The sequence below is a fragment of the Mesoplodon bidens genome (genome assembly GCF_964165515.1).
Source record: "Mesoplodon bidens genome assembly, chromosome: 17".
Taxonomy (NCBI): Eukaryota; Metazoa; Chordata; class Mammalia; order Artiodactyla; family Ziphiidae; genus Mesoplodon; species Mesoplodon bidens.
In genome coordinates, this window is record NC_138174.1 from 76,655,829 (window position 1) to 76,670,603 (window position 14,775).

Below are 14,775 nucleotides of genomic sequence, written 5' to 3' on the forward strand. Positions count from 1 at the left end.
GGGACCGGCCTGCTGGAGGCCGGGCTGAGACGGCGGCGGGCGGAGACCGGGAGCAGAGCAGGGCAGAGCCGCGGAGCAGAGAGGAGGAGCCGAGCAGCAGAGCAGCGGCGGGAGCGCCGGCCGCCGCGCCCCCGAGCCCGCAGCCCCACCGCCTGGGCCTCGGCACGCGGGCTCCGATCGCCGAGCGGCCACCCCCGAGCCGGCCGCCGCGGGCCGGGCCGGGCATGAGCGCGGAGGGGCCGCGGCCGCCCCCCGCACCGCCCGGCGCGCCCAGGCCGTGACCGGGGCGGGGCGCCCGGCCGCACTCGGGCCCGGGCTCATGGGCGCGCCGAGCCGGGCTCGGGGGCGCTGAGAGGGCGGGCGCGGCCGGAGGAGCCATGGACTGCACCCTCGTGCGGACGCTCGTGCACAGATACGTGAGTGCGACCGGCGCGGGACCGGGGCCGGGGCCGGGACCGGGCGGGACAGGCCCTCCTCCCGCGACCCTGCCGCGGCCGCCGGCCCGGGGGCGCTGAGGGCTTGGGCGGCCTCGTGCGGCCGACCGCGCCCCGGGGGACGGCAGGACGCGGGGTACCTGCGGAGCGGGCACCTGGATCCCGACGGCGCGGGCGCCCACCCGCCGCGCGCCTCCCCGGAGCCGGGCGGGGCTGCCGGGGCAGAGACTGCTTAGATCGGCGCGGGCCGGGCTGGGGAGGGATGCTTGGGCTCAGCCTCGCCTGCTGGCGCTACCCCAGGGTTAAGGGACAGGGAGAGGGGCACCCACAGGGGAAAAGGCGGTGGCTTTGCTCGTTAGTCTGGTAACAGCACCGGGGGGTTCGGAAGTGAAGTTTGGGACCTTTGTCCCGAAAGTAACCAGCCAGACCCGAGGCCGGCGGTTCGGGGTTCCCCCCCACCCCGGAATCTTCGCTCCGGGAGGCGCGTGGCGACGCCGGGCATGGGCAGGGGGGCGCGGAGGGGCAAGTTGGGTTTGTTTCTCATCCGCCCGAGGGGAGCCGCGTGCGGCGCCGACGCCGGCCCCGGGGGTAGAGGGGGTGCGCGCAGGAGAAGGAAACTGGTCGCGTCTCTTGACAAAGGCCCCCCTGTCCACCCCACGCACCGCCGCCAGTCACAGGTTGGAAAAGTTGCGCGCACCGAGGTTTCCGCTAGAAGAGGGAACGGTGGTGGGAACTTGTTTTTTTCTGGCTGAGGAATTCCCTTCGTCAGTCATTCATACTTAGGAGACCTTGGCCGCATACGAGAGTGTTTCTGTTCATCCAAGGGGAACGTTGAATCAGTGCCTTCCTCCAAATCCACTCACGCACCAGAGGACTCGAGGGTCAGGGGAGCTTGTGGCACCTTCCAGTAGCTCCCCTGGGGAGGGCGGTCTGCCTTTCAGTTAGTGGGGCGAACCCCTCTGGGATTCTGGTTAAGGCCGGGAAGGCTTCCCATGGGAAGGGCCCTGTCCCCTCAGGGATTCTTGAGTCCATCTTATAACGTGAGTGTAAACATCAGGGTCACCTTAGTGTCTCTCTACAGTAGTAAGTTCTGGAAAATCAAGTAACAGTGGCAGTAGGTAATCAGATGTCTTAGAGAAACGCTTGACGGGTCCCAGACATTCTGTTCTCAGGCTTATGGCCCACGAGCTCGGAGCCAGCGTTTACCTAGGATGTGCTCACTAGTTTTCCAGTTAATTTCTATTCTTTTCCAACTCTAAGACTCTGTGATAGGAAGGAGAGTTGAATTGTGAGCGGTAATGCGCAGTCTCTATCCATGAGAGGTGAAGGGTGGGTGGACCACCCTCCTGCTCCGACGGGCCGAGGCCCACAACCTGGTGGGTCTTCCCCTCCCTCCTGTTGCTGACCCCTTCGTCCTCGGAGTCGGGCAGACAGGTGGCCGAGTTTTGTGCTTTTACTCCCTTACTTCCTCCAGGCCTTCAGCTGTTTCATGTCATATCAATCTATATAAATGTTGGTGTACCTTATATTTTTAAATTCCCCTGTGCTGTGTTATTAGACTTATTTTTCTCAAACCTAACTGGTAAATATTCTTCAGTGAACTTTCCCAGCATATATATTTGGTCATGTCCCTGGAATCCAGTCACGGGATGCTATTATTCTTTCTTTGTTTCTCATTCCACATCTTTTTTTTTTTTAAACAGTCTGATCATTTGGCTACTTCACCATATTCACATACAAAACCATTCATTTCTATGATATTAAACTCATGTCTACGTTATTAAACTAATTTGACTTTTTCCAGAAACAGTCAATCTGTTTGCTTATAATTGGATTATGTTTTAATATTTAGGAATTAATTATACTTCCTTTTGTTAGAGGGCAAAGAAAGACTCTGGGATTAAATAGTCATATTTCCTTGTGGTTTCCATATATGACGTATTTCATAAGCGTGGATAAAGTCATACCCTGTTCCCATCTGGTGTTCACACAGTCAGAATTTCTAGGACAAAGAAACCTTTTCATGATGATGCCTGAGGGCTGCCAAAGATAAAGGAGTCCTTGGAAACCATTGCTGTGAGTATTTTATTCTGGGTTAATTCCAGAGAGGTAGAATAGGCAAATGAATGAGAGAATTCCCTTCCGGGTTAGGCCAGGTATATGCCAAAGCTGGCATTACTGGTTGTTTGTGAGCCTGGATGCATATAAGCCACGTAGAGATGCGCTGTACTTGTAAATGGTAAAACACTTCTGTACCTTGAGCTTTTAAAAGAAATGTTTAACGAAGTGGGTGGGGAACTAGTGTTATCCTCTTAGAAGAGATGTGAGGTGGGAAACCCAGAGTCAGGTAGTTTAAATTCTGAGAGGAACCTGCAGAGTCCCCGGGAGCCCACCTGGATGTGGACCTGGCCCGCCCACTTTGAGGCCGTGTCACCCTGGGCAGGTGGCTTCGCTTTTTCTCTGCCTCAGTTCTCTCATCTGAGGACGAATAGCGGTACCCGTTGCAGAGGGTTATCGTGAGAATTAAATGAGTTAGTACAGGCCAGAAGCTAAGAGTGGTGCCCGGCTCTGCGCAAGTGCTCAGCACACGTGTCACAACTAGCCGTTAGCATAACTTTGCCCCCGGTCACTGGCCGGGGGAGGGCAAGCACCTCTGTTGGTTGCCGGCCAGGCCAGTCAGTACGGCCACCAGGGGCCCTGGGTGCCCTGCTCTGGAGCAGCTTCGGGAAATTTTAAAACTAGGGGTGCCAAAATGCCGCAGGCCCAACGAAAAGCCTGCAGGCCACATTTGGCCACAACAGTTATTTCCAGGCCAGGAGGACCACCTTGTCAGGACACTTCTCTCCTTTCCATCCACGCCTCACATTCAGGAGGTTTGACTGTAAAGCTTAATTTTGTTATGTTTCTGGTGTTTGTTTTTAGTAAACATCATTGATCCCTGGAGAACCTCAAGCATGGCTGTGTTAGAATGCTTTACACCTTCTTAAAAATTCACCATTTGTGTGCATGCACATGGGTCTGCTTTGGTTTGTTTTTTATCACCAAATGGTGTGTGCCGTGGACGTCAGTGCCCACTGATGCTGCCCTACAGGCGGACCCTTCCATCTGACACAGATTTAGTTTTAAAAACTTTCAGTGCCGCCTGACTCGGGGTTGCCTCTTAGTGGCGCTTCCGACGTGGGGCCTCCGGATCTGCTCGGGGAGTCTACACCCCAGTTAAGTTAAGCCACTGGAACCACCGAGGCCTTCAGGTATTTGAAGTAGGTGACCCCTTAGGCTGGCCCGAGGGCTGTGCTACAGTGTTTGCACAGGCCTTTCAAAGCAGTCTGCCAGGTGTATAATTTAACCTTTGTGTCCTGGCTGTTAAGTTCAGTTCCTTCCATTGTCCTTTCAAACCCTGTTTAATGTCTGTTGCGCACAAGGGACCTTGACATGCTTTTCTTTCACGCCTGAGGGTAGGTTTAATAACCCGAGGGGAAAAGGGAGTTTAGGTGATTGGGTTTTGCTGCAGTCAGTTGCATTTCTAGGGATGAGCACGCTGTCCTCAGTTTACAGTCAGCTAAAACCACCTGGAATCCACTGAGCTACCGCTCAGTGTGCAGGAAGGCCTCTGTTTACAGCTGTGCTGGGCCCTGAAACCTAGGGACGCACTGTTCCTCGGTGCTGGGACCACATGTTCCACTGGCAACAGGGCTAATCAGAGATGCTTAGATCCCCACGTCCCAGACTTACAGATGCTTTTTTAACCAAGTTAAATGCCGGCAGAAATGCTATTTATTTGCAAGGAAAATCAATAAAAAGCCATTTTTACAGCAATAAAAACTCAACAAGATTGAACAAAGGATTGTTTTTGCTTTTACTTGATTCCTGCTATCTGAGAAACAAGATAGTTGTTTGTGGAGATCAAAAGTCCAGCGTCAGAGCCTAAGAGGCAGCTTGAGACCTGGCCCTGGCCCGGCCTCTGACCGCGAGGCCTTGGGCGTCTTCCTGCTTGAAACGAGGCACCGACCGCGGCTCCCTGGGGGCGCCGCCACGATGGGGCGCTGTGGCACGGGGAGATGCTCCGTCAAGGGGCCTCTTATTTGAAAGTTGAGCCTGGTGCTGCTGGAAGCCCCAGCTCCTCAGAGGGACGGTGTCTGCTGCTTCCCGGGGAGCCTCTGGCCCCCCTCCCCCTGCGGAGGGTGTGGAGGGTCGTGCTTCCCCGCACTTGGTGGCGAAGCTTCCCCGCACAGCGGTCCTCGGACGGGACACCCCTCGGCCACCGGCCCACGCCTGTTGGTGCGCTTGCCGCCCTCTGGTTCAGGGCAGGTGAGCCCGCTCTCTAAAGGTCTGTCCTGCAGCTTGGGGTCCCCCGCCCCTCACCCGTCCTTCTCAGTCAGCAGCGTCTCCCTTTTAGGGTGACGTCACCCAGTCCCTGTGGCACTCAGCCATGCCTTGAAATCACCTTTTTTTTTTTTGAAAAGCAGACTTTCTTTTTTCTTTCTTTTTTTTTTTTTTTGCGGTACACGGGCCTCTCACTATTGTGGCCTCTCCCGTTGCGGAGCACAGGCTCCGGACGCGCAGGCTCAGCGGCCATGGCTCACGGGCCCAGCCGCTCCGCGGCATGTGGGATCCTCCCAGACCGGGGCACGAACCCGTGTCCCCTGCATCGGCAGGCGGACTCTCAACCACTGCGCCACCAGGGAAGCCCCGAAAAGCAGACTTTCTTGACCCCCACATTCCCCTCCCACGATCTCCCCGCTTCCCTTTCCTTCACAGCCACGTTTCTGTAATGTGGCATCTCGGTGTCCCCACCTCCATCGTGTCCGAAGTGGCCCCACCAGGGGTCACGTTTCTGCCCTCACAGCTGACCTCAGCGTACTTGGTGCAGGTGTAACCAAGTGCAAGTTCATGTGCCCGACGCACCGCAGTGTCGGAGTTCGGAGCAGAGAAAGGTTTATTGCAGGCAGCGCCGAGCAAGGAGAATGGGCGGCTCATGCTCAAAAACCCTGAACCCCCTGACAGTTTTCGGGGAGAAGTGTTTAAAGGCAACACTGGGGGTGAGGACGGCAGGGCGCGTGACTGTCTTCTGATTGGCTGGTGGCGAGGTAGCAGGGCGGGGCTCCAGGAATCTGTGCTCAGCCTGAAGCGAGTGGGTGGGGTCTTGGTTCCTGCAGTCCGAGATGTGGGGATGTACGTGCCTGGGGGGGGCAGGCCCCACGCTGCACTGTCGCCCCTCCCGTGTCTCTGCATACCCCCCCCTTCCCTGATAGCAGCTGTTGGCGTCTGCCCTTTGGAACCCAGGGAAGGTCACGGACACTGAAACGTTTTTCCTATGAACAAGAGACGGGGGGACCTGGAAAGGATTTGTACCCGGAGGGCCTCACAGGGTCCTGCTGGGTTTCTTAGGCGCGGCACACGTTTGGTGTGTGTTCACCGATGCAGCCTGAGCCAGACAAGGGGCAGACAGCCGGACCCCCGTCCCTGTCCCTGTGGCATTTACCTTGGGCAGGGGGGGCCCAGAAGTGCTGTCCCAGGGCGCTGGGCAGTGGTGGGTGCTGGAGCTGGGGCTGCGAGGCTCGCTGAGCTGCAGCATCTGGCGGGCGCGTCCAGGCAGAGAGGAGGGCCCAGCGGGTCAGCTGCCCTTTCACCGGGGTCACCCCTGGGGCCTGATGCTGGCGCCCTCTCGCTCCCCATCAACACCTTGCCTGGGGGAGCCCTGGAATTCCTCCTCTGTGTCCGCAGATCCCACGTTACCTTCTGGAGCCCCGCCTTCCTCCCGCCCCCCCCGCCCCCCCTCCCCCGTAGGCTGGGACCGCTCCTGGCACAGAGTCAGCGCCGTGAACATCTGCCCCAAGACTGATTACGCCTCTTATCATTGCTGTTAACAAGAGCCTTGAAGAAGCTGCCCTTGGATGCTTCCGAAGGAAACCGTGGTGCTTCCAAGGACTTGAGTGATTAATGATACTACTCAAGCTTTTGGATTCTCTTTCCCTGGTACATTTCACAGAGTCTTAACAATGTGGGAAAAGACTGGGAAGGTGTCCGGTCCACCCCCTCACTTAATAAACACTAAAGGGGAGGAAGTTAAGTCCCCAAGGTCACAGCCCGCGGTCCCCGCACCTCTGGTGCGGACGCCTGACTCGGTGGTAGCTTCCGCCGTGCTCTGTCTGTGGCTCGAGGGTTGGTCCTCTGAACACTGGGCTCCCGGGATGTGTCTCCTCTTTTCTTGCATCCGTCCTGTGGACCCCGGGCCTGGAAAGGACCCTCTCCCGGAGCCTCGTCATGAACGAGCATTCTTAGCTGGTCCCCTGTGAGGCCTGGACCCCCATCGCACAGAGCGCAGAACTTTTTGCGTGGATGCTTTTTGTTTTCTGGGCAGGGGTTTCCCAGATTTGCTAGGTTCGCAAAGGAGTGCCTGCCCCAGTGAAGGCTGAGAACCTTGTCTGAAGACACAGGTAGGGAACCGGCCCTCTGGTCCCTCTGATGTGATTGTGTCAGAGCTACTTGAGTGTCTGGCCAACATTTAAACATGGGTGAGTGTGAGCAAGTATCCAGGTTTCCTCGCTTTTTCATAAACGGTGTGGGGTCTGGCGGTGCTGCGTGGGGTGGCTTCCCGGGACCGCAGCTGTCCTTCAGGGAGGGGTCAGCGCCCTGTCCTGTGGCTGCCCTGTCATCAGCACCCCAGGACACAGGCTCCTCCAGTTTGGGTGGACCTTTGAGCCCAAAGCAGGCTGCGTCTGTAGGTAGTTTAGAAGACACCCGTGTAACTGGCCACCGAGAACAGAGGGGTGGGCTCCGTGTCCCCCGGTGTGTGTGCTGGGTGCTGGGGGGCGGTGCCAGGGGGGCGATCCAGCAGTATCTGCAGGGGTGGGGGGCTCAGTCATGCTGCGTGTGGACCCGGAAAAAACCCGCCATTGGGTCGAGAGTCAGGAGAGGATTTTAGGCCCCCTCTGTTAACGTTACCTTTGTCACCTGGGCGAAGGCCAGACCAGAACAGGTGAGCTCTGTGGGTGAGTTAATCATTGGCTGCCTCTTCAAACCAAACCTTTACCTGTTTCCCCCCATCTTTAAGTGGAGCTGGAGGAAAGTCATCTCCTCCGAGCCCTCCCTTCCCCACGCTCTCAGCGAGGGGTTTGTTGGGAACATATTTACACGCATTTGCAGGTGTCCTTCCCGTCTGTGTTCCCGTCACTCCTGACTTGAGGAGTTAGTCATCCTCTGAGGAGAAAAGTCACTCGGATGGATTTCCAAATTCCTGGTCCAGAAATGTTTAACCACCTCCCACCCTCCTGGTTTCTGTGGGCAGAATGTTCCCCATTTTTCTGTGGTTTTGATTGTATCTTTGGTGGGTTTCAGTATCAGAGCACCTCCCGGGAGTGATGTAGGCCGTAGAAGAAGTCGGGTTTCCTGGGGGGCAGCAACGTGCCCCGCGTCACCCGGCAGCAACATCTGCCCCCGCTCGACACGGACTTGAGCCCACGGTAGTTGGCTGCACCTGTCAGGGCTGGCAGCCCTTGAGAAATTTGCCCCGTCCATTGTGTGTGATTTGCGGATAAAACATTCTCGCAAAGGTGGGCTGCCAGGGGCAAGAAGGCTTTTAACTTCTGCTCACTTTGTTTCTGCTGTGCTCACACCAGTGCCTGTTTCATGGGTTCCATGATGGGTAGAGGCCAGAGTTACCATCTTCTGCACCGTTCCCTTCACATGTCACCTGCTGGGGGACCTGTGTCTGTTGCAGGAGCCCCTCCCGCCGCCGGGCATGCGGGTGGATGGGATGCTGCCCGTGTGGGCGTGTGTCCCGCTGGCGCCCATGAGCGCACGCGCCCGAGAAGATGCGAGAACGCTCTTGATGAGTCTCCTTGGGGCTCATGGATCTTCTGTGAGCACAGGGGACGGGGGCCTGGTTCATCTGGTGTGCTCTTCCCAGCTGTGTTCTCCGGGGGCAGCTCACCACCCCTCCATCCCCTCATCTGCGTTGGGTGAGGGGCTTCCCAGCGAGCGTGGACGTTGTGCCCTTTGCCTTGACCTTTCAGCGCCCTTCCTCACGCCTCTTTCCTGGGTCTTAGGTCAGAGACCAGCCAGCACGACTCTGAGTTGCCGATCATATCAACACACACGTTTAATTATTGAGGACGTTGATGCCAAGAATGTGGCTGGGGAAGGAGCCGTCTTGATGGCGAAAAGCTGACATTGTTTCTGGGGCTGTTCTCTGAGATGCTCATGGCGGGCCTGTGAACTTTAATGCTGTGTTTAAGCGCCAGCATGTAAAATACGAAGCTGTGACAGGCCTGGGCGTGTCCTGGTCTGCTCACCGCAGGCAGGGCTGGTGCCCACGGCAGAGCTCAGACTCTCAGCCTCGGGGCTGGAAGTGCAAGACCTGGGGCCTGCAGGTGGGTTCCTGTGAGGGGCCTCCTCCTGGCTTGCAGATGGCAGCCTTCCCTCCCGTCAGCTGCCTCCTCTGGTGCCCAGAGAGGGAGGGAAGGAGGGAGGGGAGCGGAGCAAGTGATCTCTTCTCGCTCCTCCTGTAAGGACACCAATCCTATCAGATTACGAGTCCACCCTTATGACCTCATTTCACCTTAATTACCTCCGCAAATCCCTATCTCCAACTCTCATCACATTGCGGGTTAGGGCTTCAACATGTGAATTCAGGGGGACACGGTTCAGTGCAAGGCTGTATACTATTAAAGGAGGCACTGTTTGGGTTGTAAACATTCACACAGGTAAAGAACCTCAAAGGAGGCAGTTTGAAACGGTGCATCGTTTGCCGACTGTTTTATCAAACAAAGGCCCCAAAAAAATGTTCCACAAAATCTGGGAAGACTAAAATAAAATAAACGTGTAGTGGGAATGGGTTACTTTTTAAACTGTGGAGCGGATTTAGGCCGTTGTTACCTCTGACAGAGCACAGTTTCCATTGTTTGATCAGATCTAAGGTTGCGTGTATTTATATCTTTTGCTTCTCTTTCTGTTGCTTCTTTTTCCCCCCTGTAGGAGGCTTGGTAGGAGAATGGTGGTTGGTATTAAGACAAGACTATAAAGTGTTGTTTTGGGTTTTGGGTTTTGGGTTATAACCTAAATCCACAGCGTCTGGATTGTTGACAGGGCAGATGTCACGGTATCTGCCACGTAACTGGATTGGGCGCACGTGTCTGCTTCGGAAGCTGGGAGGCCGCTGCGTAACGAGCCGATTCTCCTAGTCAGTGGGTTGGGTTTTAGGGACTCCACGCTGTCGATCTGCTCTGTACAGGGTGACCTCTTACCTTTGGCAAGATCGGAAAGTGATGGTTGGAAGGTGACCCCGAGCTGTCATTAGGGTGACAGGGACGTGACTTCTCTGCACATCCAGAGCATGGTGTCACCCTGTCGCCCACACATCATGGGCTTTCGCGGTAGTACGTATAAGTTCCCAAGCCAGCTGCTGTGGACCTTTCCCTCTTAGGTTTCTCTGTAATCACAGCCTCATTGTCTTTTATTAAAACTTTGCTTACGCTGTTGTAAGCCCGCGTTGGAAATGATCCTAAAGCTTTATTCATCATATGATTAGGACCTTGGATGGCCTCTGCTGTTGCTGCGAGGCTGGTCACTCACCCCGTCCGACACTGTGACACTAGTTAAAGCCACAGGACCCTGAGGGGCTCTCCCACCTCCCCATGCTGTCCCGTCTGAACTGTCTGCAGAATGACAGGCTCTGCTTCCTGAAGATCAGGTTCGTACCTGGGCCATGTGAGTCTGACTCTGGCCTGGCATGTTCTTGAACCTGCTCCCAGACAGGGGGCTGACGGCCCCTCCCTCCTCTCCGGACAGAACCCCGGCTGCTGGGAAGGAGTCTGCCATCCTAGCGGTTACATAATCTCCCTCCTTCAGAGAAAAGAGGATCTCCTCCACCCTGTTTTCAGCAAAGGATTAGGGACAGTGAAGGGTGGCCATTGGAACGTCATCCGGATTTCTGTGTGATTTTTCAGGACGGCCTCGGGGACTGCCCACAAAACATGAGTTTTTAAATCGTGGAATTAATTTAAAGTCATTCCATGGAACAAAATCATGGGGTGATCATTGATGTGGAAGAGCTGTGATATGAGGGTAAAGCAGACCTAGATTTATCTGTCACTTTCAGGCGAAATATCTGATAAAATATCTGAAATTGACAGATATATGCATGTGGAATAATTTACATTACCTTTTCTGTTTAGAAAGTGTATGGAAACAGTTGTTTTGACTGGGATAAATTTAAGCAAACCATTAAAATAGTAGATAACCGTGAGGTACGTGCGTGCATTTTTTTCAGTTGGATATAAATCTGAAAGCAACGTGTGTTAGAAAGTTGGGGTGACCGTCTTGTGGTTAGAGTCTGAGCCCTCACTTCTGATGTTCAACTCACTTCACCATTTTTCTCTTGTAAAATGGGAATAAGCTATGGAAACTCTTGGCACTGAAGAACATGTGTGGGGCAAACCTAGTAAGATTCCAGCAGAGGAAGGCGTGCGTTGCACTCGGTACACACACTAGGTGCTCAGCATCGGCTGTTCACCAAATGTTTATTGACACTTGCTGAAGGGATTCCGTGGCAGGGCAGAATACACAGACACCCCGGGCACCCCTGGAGACTGCATTTGGGTGGTATATGACAAAATAAATAAGCACACAGTAGGCTAGGTGTCGGGAAGGGCCACGGACAGACATAAGCCAGGGAGGGGGTCACGGGGCGGGGGGGGTGACAGGAGCCAGTTCTGGGAGGGGGAGACAGGATGGTTCTGGGCAGGATGGAGGCCAGAGGCCAGCCCAGGGCGGCAGGACCAAGGGCGGTGTGTGGGGGGGGATGTAACAGGGATGATGTGTCACCCACGTTTTAATAGGAGCACGTGGCCACCCCGCAAATTTCATTGCTTAAAATATGGAATGTGTTATATATGTTGCCTTTGATAAAGGTTTCAGTTTGTTTTAAAATTTTATGGACCTACTGTAGAGCACAAGGACCTCTACTCAATACTCTGTGATGACCTCTATATGGGAAAAGAATCTAAAAAGAGAGCGGACGTATGTATCTGTGTAACTGATTCACTGTGCTGTGCTTCTGAAACTAACATGACATTGTAAATCAACTATATACTCTAATAAAACTTTAAAAAATTATATGGCCAAATGAGGAAAATGTTACATAATAGACAAATTAAGATGTTACATAATAGATAAATTAAGATGTTACATAATAGATAGATTAATTAAGATGGTAAATAGATAAATTAAATAATTAACATTATAAAGATGCATTGACTTATTGAGTGAATATACGGTAGGTTGGTTTATGGGCAGTTTTTTTGTTATTGTGGTAAAATATCCCTAAAATTTACCATTTTGACCATTTCGAAGTAAGTGTATAGTTCAGTGGCTTTACATACATTCACATCACCACCATCCATTTCTAGAACTTTTTCATCTTCCCAAACAGAAACTGATTTAAGAGCAATTTTAAGTAGTTTATGCCACATTTGATATTGTATATCTTGCTTTTTTGGAAACATGTTTTTTTTAAATCAATGATAAGGACCTTATCAGGGTCATGGGAGACTTATTGAAACCTAAGCGCTGATTAAATTTTCATGGAAAATGTACCTTTGGCAGGAGGGTTTTTTTTTCTTTTAAATAATTGGCAATGGTAAGTTTTATTAAATTTTAAATACTTGAATGTGAGGATTCATTTGGGCTTTATCTTTTGTTTAGTGTGTGCTTGTCGAGAGCGGCCAGAGTGGTGATTATCACTCCAGAGAAGAAAATCTGATATTTGTCTTCGAACAAGTAATTCTGTAATGAAACAGAATATCATAAAAGTTATGTCTAGGGCTTCCCTGGTGGCGCAGTGTTTGAGAGTCCGCCTGCCAATGCAGGGGACACGGGTTCATGCCCCGGTCCGGGAAGATCCCACATGCCGCGGAGCGGCTGGGCCCGTGAGCCATGGCCGCTGAGCCTGCGCGTCCGGAGCCTGTGCTCCGCCACGGGAGAGGCCACAACAGTGAGAGGCCCGCGTACCGCAAAAAAAAAAAAAAAAAGTTATGTCTAGTTGGCAATACTTTCAAATAATATAGTTCATAATGGTGTTTGTTTAACGATATTATAAAGCCACGTGGCTTTCTCCTAAGTGCGTTGATAAGGAATAGGAATTAAAGCATTTTATGTGAAATTTTCCTCCAGAAACTGCATGCTGCTGATTCACCGGTTCAGATCAGTTTTCTGTTTTGAGTTCTATAACATGTGTTCTTTCACTGTCTAAAAAATTATTAAGAATAGATTAAACTTAAAATTAAATTTTTTCTGTAAAATTATTGGGTCTGTGAGAAGCAGTTTCCTGTTATTTCTACTCCAAAGGGGATATGAGATTTTTCTGTTCTTAAATTGAAATAATCCGTTGATTTCATAAATTGCCCTGTCGCTTTTTAGAGAACAGCATGGTTTCAAAAGCAATAAGTCCCATTCTTATTAAGTACTTAATTTATTAACGAGAAACTTAGTTGAAAAGTTGAATAATTATATCTCTTAAATAGTTTGGCTTGTAAAACACTGCAGCTGTAACAGGGAGTTGGCGAGATGCCCAGCTTGGCAGGTGATCTTTGGAGCTGACGGAAAAGTAAAAATTAAAGGGCGCTTAGCACCCTCACAATTTAAGTTTCTTGAAAGATGGTTTGATGCTGGTTTCTACCAATCCATTACCCTTGCAGATTCAGAAAGGTTTTAGGTCTGAGGGAGGACGTCTCATCCACACGGAGGCCTCTGCCCTCACTGGGATGAGGACTTGTCACTGTGGTCGCCGTGCCTGGTGCTGATTTTTTTCCCTTTATTGTCCCAACCCTGGCAGACACTTCACCCACCTTTGGTCATTTTCTCAGTGAATGACTGACTTCCTGCCTGTGCTCTGAACTCACCGAGGGTGGGATTTGTGTCCAGATTGAAGATTACGTGTATCCGATTCTCCTTGATTTTGTTATTTTAATGGGCCCGGTCGAGGAAGAGAGCGATTTGGTTCAGGTCTTGACCCGAAGGCCGTGGGCTGGGCCTGAAGAGCAGACCCTAAGGGGGATTCAGGGAGCCGGTGTGTATCAGGGATCCTGCATGGCAGGCGGCCCGCCCGGCGCCCCACGTGGGCCCACGAGCTGCCCGCTCCTGCCCCGGGCTTGCTGGCCCTGCTGGGGATGGGGCCGAGGGGGGACCTGGGGAGTGGGAGCCTGGACTCGGGCCTGCCGCTTGCTCAGCATCCAGTGTGTTCGTCCCGGAGACGGACTGACCAGCTTTAGATCTGTAGCCGGCGACAGTGTCATGAAGATTTTCTGGACTTTCTCTTCGCAGACGGGCAGGCCTGCGACCTGCAGTTCCATTGCCGGCCTTGTGGGCCCTTCTGGAAAGGCACCTCCTCAGTAGGTTTTGGATTCTGTCTTAAAGGCCAGGACAAGGCCTCCAGCGTGTAAATCCACATGTGGCTCTGCAGCCGAGGATGAGGTCCACACGCGGCACGGGCCCTGTGGAGTCCGTGTCCTCGCCGGTGAGCGTGGTTCACACACACGCACACGTTTGCTTCTCCGCTTTGGTCCTGACGGCTTGACGACCACCCGCTGACGCAGAGCAGCCCCCGTGGCTCTCCAGCGGGTGGAGTAGCAGGGAGAGGTGGGCCCAGCGCCCTCAGAGGACAGCCCGGTCCCATCCGTGTGCTGCTCGAGTTGTGACGGGCGGGGCGGGTGGACACAGCTCCGCAGCAGGGGGCCTGGCCCTGCGTCTGGGCTGGGGTGGCGGCCTCCTGGGCCCGTGGGCGGTTCTGACACCCGGGCCCTATGGTCGGTGATCTCGCTGCAGGTAGGGGTACCAGATGTTCCGTATTTAACGACAGGGGTGATGGAGGGAGGTCGTTCCGAGGCGGCCAGCAGGGCAGCGGGGCGGCGGACGGTAATAAAGACGGACTGTCGTAACAGGACAGCACCGGGCAGAGTCCGCCCTTTGCCGCTGTCACGGCTGCTCCCCGAGGGGCTCGGGGGCCCTGGCCCCAGTTCCTGCGAGCCCGGGCACTGGTTAGTGATTAGCGACGGCGAGTGGCAGAGCTCGGAGCAGGGGGCACCGATCGCGGGGGGCAGGGGGACGCGAGGGGCACGGGGGGGCGCCGACCGCCGCTGCCCCTCACGAGGGCGCGGAGGCACCTTGTTGAAAACAAAGTGCTGAGGTCAGAGGTCGCTGAGGCCGATGAAGGCAGGGCGGGGGCTCTGCACCGCACGTTCTGTTCGGGGGGTCCATCCGGGGACTGGCCCCGTGCGCCCCTTCTGCCCGAGCGCGTGACGGGTAGCCCGGAGCGGCCGTGCTGTTGACCCGGTGCCCAGCGCGG

The 14,775-nt window shown here is 54.1% G+C and overlaps 1 protein-coding gene across 4 annotated transcripts in view; it reads left to right on the top strand.

The window, feature by feature from the left end:
• Positions 1–282: 282 nt before the first annotated feature.
• Positions 283–14,775, top strand: part of ATP11A (ATPase phospholipid transporting 11A) — a 121,101-nt gene continuing 106,608 nt past the window's right edge. For all 4 annotated transcript variants that reach the window (XR_014013573.1, XM_081214516.1, XM_081214517.1 and 1 more), the window contains exon 1: positions 283–416. Coding sequence is in view for 3 of the 4 variants with exons in the window: in XM_081214516.1 (XP_081070642.1) it covers positions 378–416 (39 nt within the window). In the remaining variant the exon portion in view is untranslated. The remainder of the gene's footprint in view (positions 417–14,775) is intronic.